At 40.6% G+C, this 21641-nt stretch overlaps 8 protein-coding genes across 8 annotated transcripts; 7 read left to right on the forward strand and 1 right to left on the reverse strand.

Annotated features, from left to right (window-relative positions):
- The first annotated feature begins 41 nt into the window (after positions 1-41).
- On the forward strand, positions 42-5397 carry lace. The gene is made up of 12 exons (XM_065476267.1): positions 42-180; positions 541-719; positions 810-985; positions 1546-1713; positions 1903-2057; positions 2283-2428; positions 2483-2701; positions 2910-3235; positions 3995-4121; positions 4180-4315; positions 4377-4506; positions 4770-5397. Exons 3-12 carry the CDS (start codon positions 869-871, stop codon positions 4878-4880), a joined length of 1635 nt encoding a protein of 544 aa, XP_065332339.1. The 5' UTR covers positions 42-180; positions 541-719; positions 810-868; the 3' UTR covers positions 4881-5397.
- A 346-nt stretch (positions 5398-5743) lies between these two features.
- On the forward strand, positions 5744-7128 carry LOC135946803 (farnesol dehydrogenase-like). The gene is made up of 6 exons (XM_065495197.1): positions 5744-5946; positions 6114-6288; positions 6343-6472; positions 6553-6682; positions 6746-6901; positions 6962-7128. Exons 1-6 carry the CDS (start codon positions 5815-5817, stop codon positions 6998-7000), a joined length of 762 nt encoding a protein of 253 aa, XP_065351269.1. The 5' UTR covers positions 5744-5814; the 3' UTR covers positions 7001-7128.
- Positions 7129-7357: 229 nt separating this feature from the next.
- LOC135948077 (uncharacterized) lies at positions 7358-11377 on the forward strand. The gene is made up of 13 exons (XM_065497150.1): positions 7358-7727; positions 7933-8107; positions 8168-8297; positions 8630-8759; positions 8819-8974; positions 9027-9061; positions 9271-9290; positions 9573-9751; positions 10358-10532; positions 10586-10715; positions 10790-10919; positions 10982-11137; positions 11197-11377. The coding sequence occupies exons 1-13, from the start codon at positions 7596-7598 to the stop codon at positions 11233-11235; spliced, it is 1587 nt and encodes a 528-aa protein (XP_065353222.1). The 5' UTR covers positions 7358-7595; the 3' UTR covers positions 11236-11377.
- Positions 11378-12372: 995 nt separating this feature from the next.
- LOC135946801 (farnesol dehydrogenase-like) lies at positions 12373-13762 on the forward strand. The gene is made up of 6 exons (XM_065495182.1): positions 12373-12538; positions 12830-13004; positions 13061-13190; positions 13295-13424; positions 13481-13636; positions 13691-13762. Exons 1-6 carry the CDS (start codon positions 12407-12409, stop codon positions 13727-13729), a joined length of 762 nt encoding a protein of 253 aa, XP_065351254.1. The 5' UTR covers positions 12373-12406; the 3' UTR covers positions 13730-13762.
- A 645-nt stretch (positions 13763-14407) lies between these two features.
- LOC135946766 (farnesol dehydrogenase-like) lies at positions 14408-15660 on the forward strand. The gene is made up of 6 exons (XM_065495131.1): positions 14408-14617; positions 14712-14886; positions 14939-15068; positions 15119-15248; positions 15301-15456; positions 15513-15660. The coding sequence occupies exons 1-6, from the start codon at positions 14408-14410 to the stop codon at positions 15561-15563; spliced, it is 852 nt and encodes a 283-aa protein (XP_065351203.1). The 3' UTR covers positions 15564-15660.
- Positions 15661-15854: 194 nt separating this feature from the next.
- LOC135946794 (farnesol dehydrogenase-like) lies at positions 15855-17571 on the forward strand. The gene is made up of 6 exons (XM_065495169.1): positions 15855-16049; positions 16151-16325; positions 16377-16506; positions 16560-16689; positions 16747-16902; positions 16996-17571. Exons 1-6 carry the CDS (start codon positions 15918-15920, stop codon positions 17035-17037), a joined length of 765 nt encoding a protein of 254 aa, XP_065351241.1. The 5' UTR covers positions 15855-15917; the 3' UTR covers positions 17038-17571.
- A 360-nt stretch (positions 17572-17931) lies between these two features.
- Positions 17932-19528, forward strand: LOC135946786 (farnesol dehydrogenase-like). Its single transcript, XM_065495155.1, has 6 exons — positions 17932-18164; positions 18584-18758; positions 18811-18940; positions 18997-19126; positions 19185-19340; positions 19404-19528. The coding sequence occupies exons 1-6, from the start codon at positions 18033-18035 to the stop codon at positions 19455-19457; spliced, it is 777 nt and encodes a 258-aa protein (XP_065351227.1). The 5' UTR covers positions 17932-18032; the 3' UTR covers positions 19458-19528.
- A 108-nt stretch (positions 19529-19636) lies between these two features.
- On the reverse strand, positions 19637-20964 carry LOC135946806 (uncharacterized). The gene is made up of 3 exons (XM_065495211.1): positions 20841-20964; positions 20703-20774; positions 19637-20153 (listed from the first exon to the last, which is right to left on the reverse strand). Exons 1-3 carry the CDS (start codon positions 20845-20847, stop codon positions 19783-19785), a joined length of 450 nt encoding a protein of 149 aa, XP_065351283.1. The 5' UTR covers positions 20848-20964; the 3' UTR covers positions 19637-19782.
- Positions 20965-21641: the final 677 nt, after the last annotated feature.

Genomic DNA, 21641 nt, shown 5'->3' on the forward strand with positions numbered 1-21641 from the left:
CACTTTGCCTTCGCTGCTGCAGAAGGAGACCAGAGCGTGAAAGAGAGAGAGGGGTCGAAGGGGTGCAGCAGTATGTATGCACGACGGCCGCTTCCAGCCAGCCGGGTACTCGGTGCTGCCACTCCTCCCACTATCGGTTTCAGCGCATGACTCTTATCGCTGCACGCTGCAACGCTACCGGTACGCCACCAACCAGCTGTGCTTTTTACGTAATATGTATGCGTACACTGCCGTGCTTGTCGGTGCGTCTGTCGCTGCTTTTTTACGCTTTTTGTGTTGCCTTGCCGCCGTCGCCCCTCTTCCCGATGACTCATGCGCAGCTAGGACAACAGGAATCCCCTTTGCTGGAGGGGAGGGGAAAGCCCTTATCGACTTTGCGTGGGTAGTGAGCAATGGAGATTGGAAAATAGTTGACGAATTATGACGCATTAATTAAGTTTTGATTTTTTTCTAGATGGTAGCCGTGATAAGATAAAGATATCAGCAAAAGAGAATCCCTTATAAGTAATCCGATGAGTAATGCGTCGTATGATGTTCTAGACAAGAGGTTCAGTCTTCTCTCTGCACTCATATTCACCTGTCCTGCCACTTGGACTTCTGGCACCGCGTGACTGCTATGGGACTTAAAGGATCTCGATCGATTCTTGTTTCTTTCAATCTAGATCGACTTTCCATCGTGTGATTTAGATTTAAGTTGGCAATTTAATTACATAAAAAGGGTAAGTGGAATCGAGTTTTTAATTCTATTGCAATTTTGACCTAGTAAAACTTCAACTCCTCTTCTCACTCCCCGAAAATTTTTTTTTCAGCATTTTAACTTGGTCACGTGATATCAGCAGTTTTCTGTCGTCAGTCACTTCAGTCAAACATGGCACTTGACAAGACGGAGTACTCGATGAGTGCTGCCGAAAAAATGTCGAACGGTGCCGTCGGCCGTAACAAGAACGGCGTCCGCGTTGACCGCTCGGACGGCCACGTCCACCAGGTGAGCGAATTAAAATAGAAAACCACCCAACTTCCGGCGTCGAATCGGCACTGCGGCAAATTCCTAGCTGCATTGTCTATGGACTGCCGGCGAGAGCCGAATGGGCGTGCCAGTGTGTATTTCCCAAATCTTATCTCTCAGACGAGATAATATCAGTCGGACCACTCATACCTGTCGATTTACGCAGCGTTTTGCGTAATAGACAGGTCTCTATTTCATATGTGCCAGTAAACTCTCGACTGTTTCTCTCTCACTGTCACCGATGTCAAGCTTACAGCAGGCACGTGTGGGGTTGAATTTTGCTTGTTTGATTACATAATTACTACATTATTAACTACATAATACGAGTAACACATTATATATGAACATATTTGTTCCAAAAATTTTCCTTGTTGTTTCAGCTAATTGCATCATTTCCTCTGTTAAGCATTCCTTTTGCTAAAATAGATCTCTGTTTTTTTTCCGTGGTCATGTTTTCAACCGCAAAAAGAGACACGTTATCATCTCATCACATGCCAACATTTTAGCCATTTTTTACAATGCGCTGTTAATGTTTGCAGAATGGCTCGGCCAAAAAAGAAAAGCGGCGTCCGTTCATCGAGTCGTTTGAGAATATTCCGCTCCTGACAGCAGCGACGACCTTCATTGGGTTTCATCTCATCCTGCTCATGGGATACGTCACCAGCATCATTTTCACGCCAAAGGTGGCTAGGGAGAAAAATAGACAGGTACTGCACGAGATCAGGGTCTATAATTTTCTGTGAACTCTTGGAGGAAAATTTTGAATATTTTTTTAAATTGTTTTTCCTCTATATATAATCAAAAAGATAGTGCTACGAAAACAAGGAAAAATATTTTTAGCAAAAGCTTAACTTACTTGTTGTCAGTTTACTCAATTCCTGACGTTAAATTTTCAGGGTTATGTACCCCTATATGACAGGTTTGAGAGCTTCTACTCTCGATATGTGTACCGTCGGTTGCGTGATTGCTGGAACATACCCATTTGCGGTTGTCCTGGGTCAGAGGTGACTATAAAGGACAGGGTGACTCACGACTGCGGTTGGACTTTTGAGTAAGTCTTAAAACTATAAGTAAATGTGGTTTCCACTTATCAAGTCAGCTATGTAATTTTCTATTGTCTGGCAAAGAAAAAAAACGAAAAAATGTGTTTTAAAATTCATGCTTTTAATGCGTAGAAATTTTTTAGAAATATAAAATGCTGAAATAGCCTGAGAGCTGCCTTCACACGCTTTGAAAGTTCAAATTCCTGAGCACGTACCTCATTTCTTTTTAACAGATATACTGGCACTCAGTCAACAGCATTGAACCTTGGCTCGTACAATTACCTCGGATTTGCTCAAGCTGAAGGCTCTTGCTCTGAAGATTCTGCGGTCAAAATCAAAGAACTTGGCTGTGCAACTGCTAGCCCTCGCATAGAATTTGGTAAAATCGCGTCTGAAATGCAAAATCTGTTTTGGACAATCTGACTGACAACAGGAACCCAGAAAATCCATCAGGAACTGGAAGCTCTGACCGCAGAGTTTGTCGGAATGGAGGACGCAATCACCTTCGGAATGGGATTCGCCACAAACGCCCTCAACCTGCCCAGCATTGTGAGCAAAGGGTGCCTGGTGGTGAGTGACGAGAAGAACCACGCCTCGCTCATTCTTGGTCTCCGGCTATCAGGAGCCAACGTCGAGGTTTTCAAACACAACAGTGAGTTGGATTAAAATTGGACATGCCTCAATTTTTTCGTGTGTAAGCGCAGATTGATTTGAAGTGAGCTTTCAAGACATTTAAATTTAATTTATTCAAAGGATACTAATTATTGTTAATTCTAATGGGCTCATTTTTTTAATAATTCATGCAATCGACGCTCTTTTCATTTATAGGTTAATAATTCAAATGTAAATGCCACCCGCAGATATGGAGTCTCTGCGTCAAGTGCTGCACAATGCCGTGATTAAAGGTCAGCCCCGCAGTCACCGCCCCTGGAAGAAAATCCTGATCGTGGTGGAAGGAGTGTACAGTATGGAGGGTTCGATTGTGAGGCTGCCCGAGATCCTGGAGTTAAAGAGAAAGTACAAGGCGTATCTTTACGTTGACGAGGCACACAGTATTGGTGCCATTGGGCGCAATGGCAGGGGCGTCGTTGACTACTTTGGCGTCGACCCCAAGGAAGTGGATATCCTCATGGGCACTTACACCAAGAGCTTTGGCTCTGCTGGTGGCTACATAGCTGGCTCTAAGGTAAATTCAACAAAAATAATATCCTTTCCAGTCATGCGTTTATGAATCTTTGACCACCGAATGCTATTTTTTACTGTGCCTTGTTTGGGATTTTGGAACTACTATATGAAAAGTACAATCTTTGAGGGTTTTGACGAGGAAATTGTAAACGAAACAGGTTTTTCAAGGCTGTATTTTAACGCCAGTTACTAGGTGGACTCTAGAATCTATTAGAGTGTGTTTTTTAGTTCCTGGGAAATTCCTTTGTTATATCATTGTGGCGGGGTAGTAAAATTAAATATTAAGAGACAAAACAAGATTTTTCAAGGATATTTTACCGTCAAGGAGTTTCAAAATTAGTCAGAAGCTAGTTATTTCAAAAACATCACATAATGCTCAAAATTTAGGTAATTACGAAAAACCATAGATTCCTCAGCTTTCAATTTATAGCGAGCAGTTTTTTCTTGACGATGTGATGCAACATGAGCGGAATTAATATTTTCAAAATCCCTATAATGGTTAATTGTTTCAAAGTTAGTACTTAAATTTTCTAGTTAAAAACCTCGAGTGCATTATATTCCTTTAAAGGCATACATCGACAGTTAGTATTACGAGCAGAAAGAATACACATTATCCTAAAAAACAACTTTTCAATATTTAAATATAATGAATAAAACAATAGAAGTTTTGAGACAGATAGAGACAAAAAAACTCCTTATCAGTGCACTGTTCCTATTGAATTATTGTACATCTGCAGTGAAATTGTTTTCCCGTCCACAGGCGTTCATCGACCACATGCGGGTGAACAGTCATGGGAACTGCTACGCCACCTCGATGTCGTCATCCTGCGCCCAGCAAATTATTTCCTCCATGAAAATAATCATGGGCAAGGACGGCACCAATGAAGGTAGCTTGGGTTTCGGCTTGCGATTCTCTTTCACCCCAATGTATTGCTCTGTTTGCAGGCAAAAAACGGATTGACCAGCTGGCCCGAAACAGTCGCTACTTCCGCAGGAGGCTCAACCAGATGGGCATCATCACGATTGGCAATAATGATTCGCCCGTGGTTCCTATGATGGTGTACATGCATTCCAAGATTGCGTGAGTCACCCTTAAATTGCCGCTTTATTGGCATCATGAAGATAATCTTTTGGAATTTCAGCTCCGTCGTTCGACGATTGAAAACCAATAACATTGCCGTGGTCGGCGTTGGCTTCCCCGCCACACCACTCATGGAGGGCAGAATCAGATTCTGCCTCTCAGCCGCCCACACCAAGGAGCAACTTGACAATGTAAGTGGAGATTTTGTCAAACTTGAAGCCAAAGAATCATTACTTTTGATGCTTGTTAGCAGAGTTAATTGCTTGCATCTTTTTTGTCAGCTAAACAAATGTGCAACACGCGTAGCAAAAAAAGCATTTAATTGTTTAGTGCCAAGAGGCAATTAAAAATAAATTAGAAAGCAAGATTATATGTCCATGGCATATATCATTTTGACATTTAGAGAGAAAATAATCTAGTCTCTTGGCTGAAAAAAAATTCAATTGAATTTCAGGCTCTGGTGCACGTGGAGGAGGCGGCCGACTTTCTGGGCTTGAGGTACTCAAGAAAGCGCCGCAGCAAGGAGCCGGTGCATTACAGTGATTCTGAAAGTGAAATGGAGTAACCTTTGTGCAATCTAGATTGCTGACATTTTTAATGTTGTAAAGTGCCGTTAATTATATTGCGCGTGTCGCCTAAACACAAACAACTGAGGAGGGGAAATTGTCAGGGCCAAGTCAGAGAATCCACGCAGATTTTAAGTTATTTAACTACTATCCGCATTTTAAAATAGTACAAGCTATTTTGCAAAACTAAAAATAAATACAGTTAGCACACAGTAAAAACTCGTGTTTCCCTTCAAATGGAACAACCTTCAAGCTCAATAGTAATTAATAATTTGATTTGAGGGAATATCAAGGCCATGGATGAGACATGCAAAGTGCCAGTGTTAATATTATCTCTCTACCCCTCAATTTTTCAGGATAAACATTAAATTAAAGTTAATACTTGCTGTTTAGTTTAAATTTTGCGTTAGTCGTAATGTGAAAATAAAAAACCTTGATTTTCGTATCGCTTACTTGGATGGCTCAACAGTTGGAGCTGAAAAATGTCGAGAAAAATAAAAAATCTAAACCCTTTGACTATCTGATTTTTTCTTCATCATTAAAATTTTAAACTGAAATGGCATTAACAGGAAAATAATTTATGCCTTTTTACATTATAATTCAAGGAATTCAAGAAATATTTCGCCTTCTCTAAATTGGATTAAGAAGCAAGAAAAATGGTGGATAAACTATGATGAAAACCTCTTCTTCTGTGAACACACCTTAATTCCATTCAACTTCCAGCAATTATTCTTTTAATATTTTAAAATGTTACCCACTAGGAGCATTCAAGGAAAAAACCTTGAATTTTATACAAGCGGTTCTCCAGAAGATGACTCTCATTTTACCCCCACTATTCAAGCTCGTCTGCCAAACCTGATGTCAAAAAGGTCCATTCGGCACTTCAGCTCGCAACGATTTAGCCTTGTTTTCAGGCGAAGTAAAATTTGAAAAATGGAACGCTGGGAGGGCAGGGTAGCAATTGTCACAGGGGCAAGCGCTGGAATTGGTGAGGCAATTGCTAAGACTCTCGCTCTGAAAGGTATGAAGGTTGTCGGCGTTGCTCGAAGAGTGGAGAAGATACAAGTAAGTCGTCATTAATTTCTTTTTTATAAATGATTGCGTTCATCCTAATGTAAAAATTATGGACCGATAAGATAAGGCCTTTATTATTGGGTCACGAAAATTATCACTGCGTCTGCCATTTAGTTGTATTAAAAAGAAAAAACATACATAAACGAACTTTTTTGCAGGCGTTAGTTGAGGAACTGAAGACAGATAAACTAAAAGGCGAATTGCATGCTATGAAGGGAGATGTAACCTGCGAGGACGATATCAAAAGGATCGTCCAGTGGACTCGAGAAAACCTTGGCGGCACGGATGTCCTTGTGAACAATGCCGGAGTCGGCGTATTGAAAAAGTTGTCTGGTAATTAATGCTAACAAAATGCGTCGAAAAAAGAAGCTATAAGAAGTTTTAAAGAAATTTCGCTGGCCGACATCAGGAAAACCTTAGATTTGAACGTGGTTGGACTGTCTCTATTCACGAGAGATGTGATTCAGGATATGAAAAGCCGGGGCGTCAATGATGGCCACATTTTTCACATCAATAGGTGAGATGACCAAGACGCAGGCAACCTGAACAACGGATATGCCGAGCGACCAGCTTACTTTTAAAATATTTATTTTTTAGCATTGCTGGTCATGAAATAATGAGGTGGCCCGGGACAGAGATTTACTCGGCTAGCAAGCACGCAGTTACTGTTTTGACAGAAGGACTGCGGAGAGAACTGCGAGACATGGGCACCAAGATTCGCGTGACGGTGAAATTGATTTTTTTTAAGTTTGCAAGAACAGCAATGAGAGAAAAATTCATTCAATTGCAGAGCATCAGCCCTGGTGAAGTGAAGACAGAAATCGCGGTGGCGAGCGGGATGTCGGAAGAAGAAGCTGAGAAACTTTACAAGAGCAGGCCATATCTTGAGCCAGAAGACATCGCCAATGCGCTCGTTTACGCATTAGAAGCACCGCCGCACGTTCAGGTTTCGATTAAATTTATATTTAAAAAATTGTATTCTATATTTGAAATATTTTTATTACAGGTGCACGAAATAATAATTTTCCCCACCGGCAGACCCTAAGTGCCTACTAGACCCAAGTTTTAATATTGCATAATTAGCCCCATGTGTGCTTGGAACAAAAATATAAATTTTGTGCCACATTGTTGCATTTGCTAAGTGCAAAAATAAAGGTAATTGATTGTTAGGGAAATATTGCCTTTCATTCCACTCTTTCATCAGCATCAATACACACAAAACAATTCGTATGGATGGACTACTTTTTATCATCCCAATGTCCTAAGGTTTAAATAAATCAAATTTTGGTTTTAGCACAGGAAATATTTATGACGCACATTAAAAATAATAATATCAGCTAAATGGTGAAGCAATAATTTATGAAATAAAAACGGCTCTTTTTGTATATTTATTTCGAGAGGTATTCTTCGAGACGTGGGCGATGAAAAAACTTTGATGCCACAGAAGAGTGATGGCATGTTTACTTTGGCCGAAACTGCTCGCCAGATAATGACTCTTCATTTTCTCCCACCATTTAAGCTCGTTTATATCAATTGAAGCTTGTCAAAAAAGGCAATCTGCGCTTTGGATCACAACTATTCGGCTCCTCGGCGCCTTGCAAACGAGTTGAATTGTTATAGCTGATAGAAAAAACCTAAGAATGGATCGCTGGGTCGGCAGGGTTGCAATCGTGACAGGGGCAAGCGTTGGAATCGGAGCAGCAATCGCCAAGACCCTCGCCCTGAAAGGAATGAAGGTCGTTGGCGTTGCCCGCAGGGTGGAGAAAATACAGGTGAGAAAATATATAACATGCATTTAAATAATGTGAGTGGTCGCGTGAGCAAAATTACGCAATGATAAGATAATATATATGCCTTGTAAAAGCCACTAAAGCTATCAAAAGTTGAACCTGAAATGACATAATGTGAATAAGTCCGCTGTTTCCAGTCTTTATTTGAGTTTAAGAATAATCACATATATGCTAAAAAAAATCGCAGGCGTTAGTGGAGGAGCTGAAGTTAGAAAATCCGAAAGGCGAATTGCACGCAATTAAGGGAGATGTGACCAACGAGGAGGATATCAAAAGAATCGTCCAGTGGACCCGAGAAAAACTGGGAGGAACAGACGTCCTCGTGAACAATGCCGGTTGCGGTATTTTAAAAAAGCTGTCTGGTATTTAATGAAATAATGTGTTGGAAAATGAAAGAAAACCAATATTTTCTGTATGAAAAGAAATTTCACTGGCTGACATAAGGAAAGTTTTGGATTTGAACGTAGTTGGACTGACTCTGTTCACGCGAGACGTGATTCAAGACATGAAAAGCAGGGGTGTCATCGACGGCCACATTTTTCACATCAACAGGTAAAAGCGCCCTTGAAAATCGAGAACTATGCACCATGAACAACAGACTAGCCGCGCATATTGCCTATATCCCCTAAATTCATTCATTCCTCACTGCACATTTATCTAGAAATTCATTTACTCTACCCTTTACTGAGTGATCAAAAATACTAAAAAAATCGAATCTGTTTTAAAGTTATAATGATTTTTTAAATCTTAATCAGCCAAAAATAATTATTGCTGAAATATAATACAGCGCATGGTAAATATCATTGGCAAAAAACAGTCGTAAAAAAATAATATAAAAACTTCCTGCTTTTCAGTCACGAATTTTCCAATTTCTTCTATTTCAGTGTTGTCGGCCACGAAATCATCAACTACCCCATGATCGAAATGTACACGGCCAGCAAACACGCGGTCACTGTCTTAACCGAAGGATTGCGGAGAGAGCTGCGCGACATGGGCACCAAGACCCGCGTGACAGTATAAGATCTAAATATTATATCAAATCAATAAATTAACTGAGCCAAAAATTTGTGCAGAGTATCAGTCCTGGTGCAGTAAAGACGGAATTCGCGTTGGCCTCTGGACTGCCAGAGGAACAAGCGCGAAAAGTATATGATGGAATTCCGTGTCTCGAGTCACAGGATGTTGCAGACGCACTCGTTTACGCACTAACGGCCCCGCCGCACGTTCAGGTTCCTATTAAATCTAATGAAAAACAGAGTAGAACTGATTTGATTTTTGCAGGTGCATGAAATGATCATCCACGCCACTGGTGAATTGTAATAAAAAGGAAGAGCGGAAAAGAGAACTTTTAGCTAACGTTTATGCATTATTTGAAAATTATTGTATTGATTAACACACTTTTACAATATATTTAATAAATAAATTTAATGAAAACCATAAACACGATATAAATATAATTGTATTTAATGAGATACACCTATATGGCTGTTTTCAGATTCTTTTTATGAAAAAAAACCGCACACAGGTGTTGGAAGATCTTAAGTGGTAATAATTTTGTTTAATTCTTATAGGATGATTGGCACATTATAGCCGTTGCACTCTCGAAATCTAAGTAGACTAAATTTTATTTACGAAAATAATAACAACAAAGTCTCGTTTCCAGTTTGAGGCTGTTTCACAGAGGCTAATTCCAGGACTTTGCTTTGGGGCGTTTTAGGCAAGAGGCAACTGCAGCGTTTTATATAAATAATGCTGATAAAATTTTCGCCCATGATGCCTACGATATCAAAAAAGATAAAAATTGTCACAGCTGCGTGTAAGCCTCAGTCGAGTCGTTAGTCAAACGCGATCATTACGGGTTAAGATTTCAAAGAATGGACCGTTGGGTAGGAAGAGTTGCGATCGTGACGGGGGCGAGCGTTGGAATCGGAGCAGCTATCGCCAAAAGCCTCGCCCTGAGAGGGATGAGAGTTGTTGGCGTTGCTCGTAGGGTGGAGAAAATACAGGTGAGTGAAAAAACTACATTTTTTTAATTCAAGACCAGCCCGTTGGCTCGCATTGTTAAGGCAATCTCAGGAGTGTCAAAGCAATATGAGGTATCTGAGCAGTTGGGAGATCTAATACTGGCTACCCATTGTCAGAGATGGCAAAAAGTGGTTAGTTTAGTGACTCAAATTGCTCAACGGGCTGTGAGGCGCACCGGCGCCGACTCGCTACTTGCTGGTTTGCACCTTTCCAGCATGCGTGATTTGGCTTCACGGGACGAATGTCTAGCGTTTCAATGCAGTCCTCGGTGCGGAGGCAAGTGGCCCTTGAGTGGGCTTGGGTCCCTGTGCGGCCCGGTGCGCCCATGTTATCCGTTCGCGGTGTTATTGGGACCCGGGTTTCAGCATTCGTGCTAGTGCAGTGCGCGCCCTTCCCGGTCCTCGGACAGGGATAAAATGAGCAAAAAAAAAGAAGATGAAGTTTAAAAAAGTGCTATAGACCAAATTTAATGAAGTCTTCGACTAAAACATTATCAGCAAAATTCACGTCAAAGATTACTTTGCACGTGTGACCAAAAAATTAACTTACAATACGTACAGTCAGTACAGATAATACTAATTTTACAGGCCTTAATTGAGGAACTGAAGGCGGAGAACCCGAAGGGAGAATTGCACGCTATCAAGGGGGATGTTACTTGCGAAGACGATATCAAAAGGATCGTCCAGTGGACTCGAGAAAACCTCGGCGGCACGGATGTCCTTGTGAACAATGCCGGCGGCGGCGTTTTGAAAAAATTATCTGGTAATTAATGCAAACTATCTGCGTCGGAAAAAAGAAGCTAAGAGGTTTTAAAGAAATTTCGCTGGCCGACATCAGGAAAACCTTAGATTTGAACGTGGTTGGACTGTCTCTGTTCACGAGAGATGCGATTCAGGACATGAAAAGCAGGGGCGTCAATGATGGCCACATTTTTCACATCAACAGGTGAGATGACCTGAACAACAGATACGCCGAGCGACCAGCCTACTTTTCCTATGATAAAAATATTTATGTTTTAGCATTGCCGGTCATGAAATATTGAATATGCTCGGGACAGAGATTTACTCGGCTAGCAAGCACGCAGTTACTGCTTTGACAGAAGGACTGCGGAGAGAACTGAGAGACATGGGCACCAAGATTCGCGTGACGGTGAGTTTGATTTTTTTTTAAATTTGCAAAAACAGGAAGGAGAGAAAAATTTCTCTCTGCAGAGCATCAGCCCTGGTGAAGTGAAGACAGGAATCGCGGTGGCAAGCGGGATGTCGGAAGAAGAAGCTGAGGAACTTTACAAGAGCAGGCCATATCTTGAGACAGAAGACATCGCCAATGCGCTCGTTTACGCTTTAGCAGCACCACCTCACGTTCAGGTTTCGATAAAATTTATATTTAAATTATGTATATTATATTTGAATTATTTTTATTACAGGTGCACGAAATAATAATTTTACCCACCGGCAGACCCTAAGTGCCTAAAAGACCCAAATTTTATTAGTGCATAAAGTGTGCGTGGAACAAAAATAATGTAAATTATGTGCCACATTGTTGCATTCGCAAAGAGCAAAAATCCGCATGCATATAGATCAGAAAATGAGCCATGATGATGATTGGGAAAAATAAAGGTCATCGATTGTTAGGGAAATATTGCCTTTCATTCCATTCTCACATCAGCGCATCAACACACAAAACAATTCGAGTCTTTTTAAATTTTTCACTATGTTCTCGGGTTTAAATTAATCAAATTTTGGTTAGGACAGGAAATATTTTAGACGCACATTAAAAATTATAATATAAGCAAAATGATGAAGCAATAAACTTTGAAATCAAAACGATCTTTATTTTGAGAGATATTCTTCGAGACGTGGGCGATGAAAAAGCTTTTATGCCACAGATGAGTGGTGGTATGTTTGCTTTTGCCGAAACTGCTCGCCAGATAATGACTCTCCATTTTCTCCCACCGTTTAAGGTCATGAATTACAAAATTACAGTACAAGAATATACCAGCAATTAAAATACCATGTACAAAAGGCAAAAAAATGACAAGCAGAAACACGTGAAACAAAATATTTAATCAAAGTTTTCTTTTTTTCTTTTTATCCCTGTCCAAGGACCGGGAAGCACTGTTCTAGCACGAATACTGAAGCCCGCCAGGTTCCAATAACACCGCGAACGGATAACATGGGCGCACCAGGCCGCACAGGGACCCAGCCCACTGAAGGGCCACTTGCCTCCGCACCGAGGACTTTTTGAAACGCTAGACATTCGTCCCGTGATGCCAAATCAAGCATGCTGGAAAGGTTCAAACCAGCAAGTAGAGTCGGCCTAGAGCTATATAGTCGGTAGGGAGACTTTCCAGGCGTTCGTTCACCCATCCATACCGATTATACGCATGTTGCTTATGCCGTAGATATAATTGCATCATACTAATAAACACTTCAAAAATTGCACCTACGTTTATAGACTTTGACCTGGCGCATATCAGGCAAGGGGCGCTAGAGTCTTTGAAACGTAGAACACTATAAGTATCGATGAGAGTAGTCAGATGGTACCTTTATCAATAAAGATAAAAAGATCATAGCAGTTCTTAATAAGTTGTGAGCGCCTGGCTGAGTGTCCATTTCGATTTCATATTTCAAAGAATGGACCGCTGGGTGGGCAGGGTAGCTATAGTGACGGGGGCGAGCGTTGGAATCGGAGCAGCAATCGCCAAAAGCCTCACCCTGAAAGGGATGAGAGTTGTTGGTGTTGCCCGCAGGGTGGAAAAAATAGAGGTGAGGAGAGAAACCATAATTTTTTCTTTGCAAATGTTCTGAAAGAGAGCGAAATTATGAATTTTTTGAGAAATTATTGCTATCAACGTATAGCGAACTACCGCGAATCTCGCGTTACCGTGTGACCGAGGTGCATCCATTTATATGACCGTCAATTAGTTACATAATAGTTCTATTGATAAGATTCAACTATGGGATTCTCAAGTCACAAACATTATCAGTGATTACGCTAAACTTTTATTTGCGGACGGCTTACTGTCCTGATAAAGCGAAAAATAATTTTAATTTCAGGCGTTGGTTGATGAGCTTAAAACGGAAAATCCAAAGGGCGAATTGCACGCCATTAAGGGAGATGTTACTTGCGAGGAAGATATCAAAAGGATAGTCCAGTGGGTTCGAGAAAAATTTGGGGGCTTTGATGTCCTCGTCAACAATGCTGGCGGTGCCGTTTTTTCAAAGTTGTCAGGTAATTCAATCAAAATTGTATACACTGACCAATTTTATACGAGTTTATTGAAACAGAAATTTCCCTTGCTGACATCAGGAGAATGTTAGATTTGAACGTAGTTGGACTTTCTCTGTTCACGCGAGATGCGATTCAGGATATGAAGAGCAGGGGCGTCGACGACGGCCACATTTTTCACATCAACAGGTGCGAGAGCTCGACAATCGATGCTAATGATGCAACATTAAGCAGAACGAGCAAACAACTAAATTTGGAATATAAGCGTATTAATGCAAATATTTCTACTGTAGCATTGGTGGTCACGAAATAGTCAATATGCCCAGGACTGAGATGTACGTAGCAACCAAACACGCGGTCACGGTTTTGACCGAGGGACTACGAAGAGAACTGCGCGACATGGGCACCAAGATACGCGTGACCGTAAGATAATAAAATCTGGCTTTTATCAATGCATTACATTAAAACAACAACCACAGAGCATAAGTCCTGGTGCGGTAAAGACGGAGTTTGGTGTGGCTGCTGGTTTGACAGAGGAGCAAGCAGACCAATACTACAAAATCAAACCGTACCTAGAGCCAGAGGACATTGCTGATGCGCTTGTTTACGCATTGTCAGCACCACCACACGTTCAGGTTTGACTTCCGCTTTACTTTGAAGATATTCAATAATAATGTTATTTTTTTCAGGTGCATGAATTAATAATTTTGCCCACCGGCAGAACTTAAATTGATAGCTATGCCAATAAAACTTAACCCAATGACCTGCATTTTTATATGTTCATCTCGCACACCTTGTTTACGCATGGATAGTAGAAATGAGTAAAAAAATTAATTAATTTAAATTACGAAAAGCGAAATAACCTGCTTAACAACAGAGTGAACAGAGGAAAAATTAATATTTACTTTAGGTGTTGCAATATATTTGTTTAATTTGCTGAACGTCATGAGCTTCTTAACAAAGGCACACACGTGCTAGAGAAATGCAATTAAAAAAAGTGTAATTTTTTTATTGAGAACTTCTTTTGAATAAAGTTCTTAAAATATTTCAACCTAGCAATTGATTACATAACAACAATTATGATACTGCAAATGAAGATAGTGCGGTAGTAAAGATGAGACGTACTACATGTACACATTGTAAATGTGTATAACATAATTATTTAATTTGAGATGAACTGCCACCGTATTGGACCTGATATAATTTTGTCGTAATATTTTCATAAATTAATGGCCCTGTTCAAATTACATTTAGAGCATTAAATTAAATTATGAAGATCTAAAATAGAACTACGCAATGTTTCCAGGATTAAGCTGTTTCATTTACAGTTCTCAATAAAAAAACACAGCCATGAGAGAATTTCGGTATCTTAAATAAATAATCTTATCTTTACGTTTTATGTTTTTATGGAGCGAATCGCATTAGAAATAAAAGTGTACTCCAATAAACGCTGCAACATTTCTACACACTACAATCTAGGAAAGATGGAGCGTTGGGTTGGCCGTGTTGCAATTGTGACTGGTGCGAGCGCAGGTATTGGGGCTGCCATTGCCAAGGCATTGGCCCAAAATGGAATGAGGGTCGTCGGGGTGGCTCGCAGAGAGGAGCGGATTCAGGTAGAACAATATTTTTCAAACCACCGCCTGCACCCGAAAATCACACGACTCATGGCCACGAAATTTATTTAAAGTTTGACATGCATATATATAGGAGTTGGCAGACGCATTGAAAAAGGAAAACGCCAAGGGCGAACTTTTCCCTTTCAAAGGTGACATAACAATTGAAGAAGACGTGAAAAGAGTTGTCCAATGGACCAGGGACACCTTGGGCGGCGCTGACGTCCTCGTCAATAACGCTGGTCGCGCAGTTCTAACCAAGCTGTCTGGTAATTCCTTGCAGATATTGAACAAACTAAATGTTCTTAAAAACCATAATAGAGGTTTCGATTGAGGACATGAACAAAGTTTTCGGCCTCAACGTGTTTGCGCTGACTCAACTGACAGGGTGTGTAATTCAGGATATGAAAAGCAGAGGTGTAGACGACGGACACATTTTCCACATCAATAGGTGGTTTTATCCGAAGACATTTTGATATTTCATGCTAAAAAATCTCTCAGCACTGCCGGACACTCGGTGTTGGATATTCAAGGAATGGACATTTACATCACGAGCAAGCACGCGGTTACCGTGCTGACCGAATTGCAGAGAAGAGAGCTGCGCGACTCAGGGACAAAAATCAGAATTACGGTAATTTCTAGAGGAAAGAAATCGCAGAAAAAAATAATTACAATTTTTATAGAGCATTAGCCCTGGTTTAGTGAGGACGGAAATCATGGTGGCTTCTGGACTTTGTGAGGAAAACGCGGCTAAAGTGTACAGCATGAGTCCTTGTTTGGAATCGGAGGACGTCGCAAACGGCTTGTTATACGTCCTCACAACACCTCCACACGTCCAGGCAAAAACTGAACCTTCTAAACTTAAACTGGTAAAATAAAATTTATTTTTCAATAGATTCACGAGCTCAAGATGCAGCCGACTGGGGATCCATACAACTATAATTGATTCAAGATGGATTATTTTTCAAAGAAAATTCGATCATTTGCAATATTAGCGAGCTTATGTTACATTATTTTGCATTAAAAACCTTCATCAAGATCAATGTCATTGAGTTTAAATTAAAATACATTCGAATTATTTTATTTCCCCAAGCAGTCATATAATTTGCAGTCGTTTACACGACTGGGACTGCCAAGGTCTCAAGCATTATGTTTGAGGCTATATATATAACCATAAGAATACGGGAGAGTCCCCCACTAAGAGCAGATAGCGGTACAGTCCAAAGTATGCCTCCCGCTCTCTCGCTTCTACAGAGCGCGCTGATTGACTGAAATACGTCCGCGCTCATCGTCAGTCAGGATGGATCGCTGGACTGGACGTGTGGCCATCGTCACGGGATCGAGCGCCGGAATTGGCGCTGCTATTGCCCGCCTTCTAGTAGAAAATGGTTTGAGGGTTGTTGGGGTTGCCAGACGGGACGAAAGAGTTCAGGTACAGGCATTACGAACCTGGAGTTATTAAAAAAAAGCTAAACTAATTTATAATTAGTATTAAATTTCTTTCTGCGGGATATTTAATTTTATTTATAACAGGAATTGGCAGAAGAGCTTAAGAAGGAAGGCGCGAAGGGAGAGTTGTTTGCAATTAAAGGAGACGTAACTAACGAGGAAGACATAAAACGGGTTGTCAAGTGGGCCAGAGAAAATCTCGGTGGAGCGGACGTGCTGATAAACAACGCCGGTGTTGCTCCCGACTGCCCATTGACAAGTAATTAATTAAATACTATAAACGTGATTTGGATCTAAGTGTGATTTTTAGAATTTTCATCGAAGAATTTTCGCCAATTATACGATACCAACGTCGTTGGTTTGGCTCTTTTCTCGCGGGAAGTAATTCAGGACATGAGAAGCAGACGAATTGACGACGGGCACATATTTAATATTAATAGGTACGGCGAAATTATACTATCGATTTAAAAGCTTGATTAAAATATTGCTTCAGTGTTTGCGGCCACTCAATCATCGAGATGCCAGAAGTCGGCGCTTACAGTGGCACCAAGTACGCGGTCACAGCTTTAACTGAAGGATTGCGCCGAGAACTAAGGGATCTCAAGACTAAAATCAGAGTCACTGTATGCTAAATATCAAAATCTCTTTTGCATCCCCTTTAATCTTTAAATATTTTACAGAGCATTAGTCCCGGCATAGTGAGGACGGAAATCGCGGAAGCAGCAGGAGTGCCCAAGAAAATCTCAGATTCACATTTCGATGAGAATCCTTGTCTCGAGGCTAAAGACGTGGCTGATGCTGTTTTGTATGCTCTGTCAGCACCCCCACATGTGCAGGTAAGAATTTAATTTTGGGACACTGTCTTTAATAATGTTATTAGGGTATTGATCTTCATTTTTTGTAAAATAAAACTTAATTTTATTTTTTAGGTTCATGAACTCATCATCCGACCCGTAGGGGAGAGTTTCTAATAACCTAAAACCTACAAACCAAAATATTTACTGTACGCATTCTAAGGAGACCACTAAATTAACTTTTTTGATAAATTTAGTTGTCACACATTGTAAATTGAGCTTTATTATTTGTATGTCGAATTTGGCGTTTGATTTGATAGCATTTAAAAGATTTTGTGAAGTCAGGGTAGGTTTGGATAGCATGGAATTGAGATTTTTAAAGCAATTGTTAGTGCTACAACCAGCACAGCTGCCAAGCATTGTTTTCTATTGGGATATTTAATTTTGGAGGACATAAAATGAAGTTATTGAGGAAAATTAAAAACTTTTCAAAATAGATCGCCGAGAGTGTTATGTGTATTTTTTCTCTCTATAGAGGAGAGCAAATATCGGTTCAGCCCCCGGCCGATTTCTGGTTATGCAGCATGCAAATCACATGAGTTAGGCATATTGCATTATATCGGAGATAGACTAAATATATCAATAATAATTGATTGAAGCGTGTCAGAATTCTATGAAAAATTAAAAAATAAATGCAATGAATAAAGCGCACTTTGGCTGATTTTTTCCCACTGTTTCCTAATGAAATTTTTTTAAAAAAATATTTGTTTCTTTTTTATGTAGGGATGATATGAGGTATAAATGGGATAAAGTTATACCCTCGCTGAGATCCACATAAAAACAAATTTTGAATTTAGAGTTCAAAATTATTGAAATTTTTTAGTTCATCTTCATGTTTTGCCAACGAAAGCAGTTTAATTTCTGACGAGGGTAGGAAGGAAGAATAATAAATGCAGGTGACTTTGCACAACCAGCCAAAAGAATTTACCAATAAGCCAAGGCACCAGCAAAGCGGACACACTGGTCTTTAGCGCCACCAACCAGTCACGCGCGAACCACTCAGAAGGTAATCTGCCTGGCAGTAGGACTTTGACTTAAAGAGACGAGTCATCTACTGTTGTTGCTCTCGCATTTTAAGTGTTTTGGTTTGGTGTCTATTCCTCCGTAGAAAAATGGAACGCTGGGCAGGCCGTGTGGCAATTGTGACAGGAGCAAGCTCCGGGATCGGGGCGGCCATCGCCAGGACGCTAGCCCTGAGCGCCATGAAGGTGGTCGGAGTGGCCAGGAGGGAGGAGAGGGTCAAGGTATAACAGTCCTTTACATCCGATTTAATTGTAAGAGAGCGCAGAACACACTTGTCTTGTCACAATCTTATCTGTCTGTCGGTCACTTTGACTGACGTGTGGGTGACAATTTTCTTGATAAACGCGAATTAGAATTTCACCAATACGTCGGGATGCACCCATTAAACATTACAAGCTCTATCATTATTGACAGTTACAAGAGGCTGTGGGTGCTTGAAAGCCAAAAAAATTAGCTATCCCAAGCGTTAATTTCTTAAGTATTTTTTTCACTTGCAACGAGTTCATTTATCAGAACATATAATGGTTTGGAAGAGATGGGCGAGATACCAATTTAACTTGCATGCAATTAATGCATGACGCATATTTTCACCGAAAAGCCATTAAATGATTGAAACACTTAATAAAATACCTGAAACCAGGAATTGGCAGCGGAATTGCAAAAAGAAGGTGCCAAGGGCGAGATATTTCCAGTCCAAGGAGACGTCACCAACGAGACCGACATTAAAAGAGTCATGCAGTGGACCAAAGAAAAGCTCGGTGGTGCAGATGTGCTCGTCAACAACGCGGGAGTCGCCCCCAGTTGCGTGCTGCACAGTAATTCAGCAATGAACTGCGCGGCTATTTGTTTAAATTAATTTTACTGCAGGATTTAGAACGGAAAACATTCGAAAGATCTACGAAACAAACGTCATTGCGCTGGCCCTGTTCACCAGAGACTTTGTTCAAGACTTGAGGGCAAGGGGCGTCGACGATGGGCACATTTTTCACATTAACAGGTTCACAATAAATAGCAAACGGCACAACAACGTGAAACTGAATTTCAATGTTGCAGTACAGCGGGGCAGTCGATCATTCACAACCGCGGGATCTACCCATACAGTGGTAGCAAGCATGCTGTGACAGTGATGACTGAAGGTCTGAGAAGGGAACTCGTGGAACTTGAGAGCAAAATCAGAATTACTGTACACGACCCGGCTATTGCCACGAAAAACAAATTTCGATTGAGCCATTTTTTTGCAGAGTATTAGCCCCGGTTTGGTGCGAACGGAAATTCTCGAGGTTACTGGGTTAACTCCTGACATTGCGAAACAAACGTATGACACGCTGCCTTGCCTTGAGACTAAAGACATTGCAGACGCTTTAGTTTACGCCCTTAGTACACCACCACATGTTCAGGTAATTAAAATGAATCATTAGTCATTCGTTACAAAACCCAACTAATGAAATTTATCGTTTTAGATCCACGAAATCACCATCCATCCAACTGGAGAAGATTTCCGATCTTTGCTGTGAAGTTTTTAAAGCCTGCATTCGTTTTGTTGTTATTTTGATAAAATTATAAAAAACCTACTGCGGCAAACAAATTATTTTTCTTTGATTGAATTCAAATACCCATCATATCATAATTTAATGATGTTCACAATTATGGCAAAGGAAAACTGGAAAACCTAACATCGATTAAAAGGAATAGATTTATCCTCAAAATAGTCAAAATCTTTATTCCAATAAATTAAAACGCAAAAGTATCAAAATATGACCAAAAACGCCTCGATAGATCTGAAGAAGGTGCAAGTTTATTGCAAAGTCAAAATGCGATTGTTGACAGGTCGCGTAGTGTCTAGTTAGGGATCATGACGTTCCTGCACCCGGCCATCCAAGGCCAGTCGCACACCTGCGTGTCCTTGTTGAAGTGGAGGCCGTTGGCGCACGGGATGAACTTGCCGACGCCGTTGGCGCACTGGCAGAAGGAGCCGCAGTCGCTAGGGTTTGACAGAAGCACAGGCACGACGCCGTCCACCGCTGGGCAGCTCAGCCTGGCCACTTCAATGCACTCGGCGTCGGTGCCCTCGCTCACGGGGCCGCCCCAGCCTCCTTGGCCGCCCTCGCCGCCGCCAATACCACCTCCGTTACCGCCGTTGCCTCCCGGTCCCTGCTCGCTTCCAGCGCCGCCGCCGCCACCACCTCCAGGGCCGCCTTGCTCCTCATATCCTAAAAAAAATTAAAATTTAACCTATGATGCAAACGAAAAAAGAGCACTGGTCCAAATCAAATAATTCTTTGGTACAATTTCTTAAAGAAAGAAATATATTTAAAATGAAAATGTATATATCTTTGGCAAATAATAGTGTTTGGAAATAAATAGTGTTTTCTAAGTATGCGTTGCAAAAAGAAAAGAACACGCATATCGACAGTAAATTTAAGAGCAACTAACAGTTTTTTCAGTTTTAACTATTAAAATTACAAAAACCAAACTTGCTGACAGTTCGATCTTAAACCCTGATCTTCAAAATGACGCATTTAGCTTTCGTTAAGTCCATCTTTAGAGTTCATCAAGCATATAGCAACCAAGACAAGCCAATCAAACATCTCAGATGAAATCTTTGCTTTTATCGCATAAACATAAGGGGAAATTCCTCGGGTTTTTATCATTATATTTAAGATTTCACCGAAATTTGGCTCAAAATAATTTGTAAAAATCATCAAAAGTTCTTTCTAATATTGATTAATATGTAAAATAAAAAGTTTGACACAACATACCCTCTTTGGTGGGCCTTCCAGCTTCAAGAGAAGCCGCGGCGAGCAGCAGGAAAAAGGCAATAGCCAATGGTGCTGCAATTGGAAAGCACTTGGAATAGATAATCGAGTAATTAAACGGCAATAGTGCGCGATACGTACCTCTCATGCTTTGTGTCGTTGCGGTGAAACTCAAAGGGAGAGCTGAAATCACTGCTAGCCAATGCCACCCGCGATTTATATGAGGCGGCCGGTGATTTATCTTAGCGCTTATCGACGACAATGGCGAGTGCGAAATACGCACGATTGCGCGCATTAGGAAAAGAATTTAAGCCCCATTCCTTTTCCCGTGTCAACACCAATCCTCTTCAACTGCAAACGCTATTATTTGCGTTCAACTTGACGCCTACAAAATGCAGTGATGAAAAATGCTTAATTCACGGACAAGGCCATTTAATTTATTATAATTATATTTTGACTTTGAGTGTATCATAAAACTTTATGGAGAAAATGACTCGTTTATTAAATAACCATCCATTTGCAAAAAAAAAACATCATTTTGTGTATCCCACAATATTTAAAAAGCGTCTAGTGCCCATGCCATAAATTCGAAAAAAATATCAGGCTGAGGCCCGCTTTTCTTCAACGTCTTACAATAAGTAGTAAAAAATATTGTCTTACCAAAAGGATTTAATAATATGATTAAATTACTTAAATCAGCATTGAGCTAGTTCGTTTAAAACAATACCATTTTCATGGTTGGCAATTGATTAGGCATATTCAACAGATAATCGCAATATGTCAATCTCAAGTACTTTTAATACTGATAATTACACTTCAGATTTTGGAATAATACGTATTGAGTGACGTGTACGAGATAAGTATGCATTAGTGCATTACAATATTTAAGCACTAAAGACATGACCGAGTGCATTAATTAGGCTTGTCACAAACGACACACAT

The sequence above is a fragment of the Cloeon dipterum genome, chromosome 1 (assembly GCF_949628265.1).
Source record: "Cloeon dipterum chromosome 1, ieCloDipt1.1, whole genome shotgun sequence".
In the NCBI taxonomy this organism is placed as follows: domain Eukaryota; kingdom Metazoa; phylum Arthropoda; class Insecta; order Ephemeroptera; family Baetidae; genus Cloeon; species Cloeon dipterum.

Excerpts from the sequence above, each read along its gene's own strand:
- lace (XM_065476267.1), top strand. The coding sequence starts at position 869 with ATGGCACTTGACAAGACGGAGTACTCGATGAGTGCTGCCGAAAAAATG. Across the intron at positions 1,714-1,902 it reads CTAGGGAGAAAAATAGACAG|GGTTATGTACCCCTATATGA; the intron begins GTACTGCACGAG and ends TTAAATTTTCAG. Across the intron at positions 2,429-2,482 it reads TAGCCCTCGCATAGAATTTG|GAACCCAGAAAATCCATCAG; the intron begins GTAAAATCGCGT and ends GACTGACAACAG.
- LOC135946803 (XM_065495197.1), top strand. The coding sequence starts at position 5,815 with ATGGAACGCTGGGAGGGCAGGGTAGCAATTGTCACAGGGGCAAGCGCT. Across the intron at positions 6,473-6,552 it reads CACATTTTTCACATCAATAG|CATTGCTGGTCATGAAATAA; the intron begins GTGAGATGACCA and ends TTTATTTTTTAG. Across the intron at positions 6,902-6,961 it reads AAGCACCGCCGCACGTTCAG|GTGCACGAAATAATAATTTT; the intron begins GTTTCGATTAAA and ends TTTTTATTACAG.
- LOC135948077 (XM_065497150.1), top strand. The coding sequence starts at position 7,596 with ATGGATCGCTGGGTCGGCAGGGTTGCAATCGTGACAGGGGCAAGCGTT. Across the intron at positions 8,760-8,818 it reads GCACCAAGACCCGCGTGACA|AGTATCAGTCCTGGTGCAGT; the intron begins GTATAAGATCTA and ends AAATTTGTGCAG. Across the intron at positions 10,920-10,981 it reads GCACCAAGATTCGCGTGACG|AGCATCAGCCCTGGTGAAGT; the intron begins GTGAGTTTGATT and ends TTCTCTCTGCAG.
- LOC135946801 (XM_065495182.1), top strand. The coding sequence starts at position 12,407 with ATGGACCGCTGGGTGGGCAGGGTAGCTATAGTGACGGGGGCGAGCGTT. Across the intron at positions 12,539-12,829 it reads GCAGGGTGGAAAAAATAGAG|GCGTTGGTTGATGAGCTTAA; the intron begins GTGAGGAGAGAA and ends TTTTAATTTCAG. Across the intron at positions 13,191-13,294 it reads CACATTTTTCACATCAACAG|CATTGGTGGTCACGAAATAG; the intron begins GTGCGAGAGCTC and ends TTTCTACTGTAG.
- LOC135946766 (XM_065495131.1), top strand. The coding sequence starts at position 14,408 with ATGGAGCGAATCGCATTAGAAATAAAAGTGTACTCCAATAAACGCTGC. Across the intron at positions 14,887-14,938 it reads AGTTCTAACCAAGCTGTCTG|AGGTTTCGATTGAGGACATG; the intron begins GTAATTCCTTGC and ends AAACCATAATAG. Across the intron at positions 15,457-15,512 it reads CAACACCTCCACACGTCCAG|ATTCACGAGCTCAAGATGCA; the intron begins GCAAAAACTGAA and ends ATTTTTCAATAG.
- LOC135946794 (XM_065495169.1), top strand. The coding sequence starts at position 15,918 with ATGGATCGCTGGACTGGACGTGTGGCCATCGTCACGGGATCGAGCGCC. Across the intron at positions 16,326-16,376 it reads TCCCGACTGCCCATTGACAA|AATTTTCATCGAAGAATTTT; the intron begins GTAATTAATTAA and ends TGTGATTTTTAG. Across the intron at positions 16,690-16,746 it reads AGACTAAAATCAGAGTCACT|AGCATTAGTCCCGGCATAGT; the intron begins GTATGCTAAATA and ends AATATTTTACAG.
- LOC135946786 (XM_065495155.1), top strand. The coding sequence starts at position 18,033 with ATGGAACGCTGGGCAGGCCGTGTGGCAATTGTGACAGGAGCAAGCTCC. Across the intron at positions 18,165-18,583 it reads GGAGGGAGGAGAGGGTCAAG|GAATTGGCAGCGGAATTGCA; the intron begins GTATAACAGTCC and ends ACCTGAAACCAG. Across the intron at positions 19,127-19,184 it reads AGAGCAAAATCAGAATTACT|AGTATTAGCCCCGGTTTGGT; the intron begins GTACACGACCCG and ends ATTTTTTTGCAG.
- LOC135946806 (XM_065495211.1), bottom strand. Across the intron at positions 20,154-20,702 it reads TGGAAGGCCCACCAAAGAGG|GATATGAGGAGCAAGGCGGC; the intron begins GTATGTTGTGTC and ends AATTTTTTTTAG.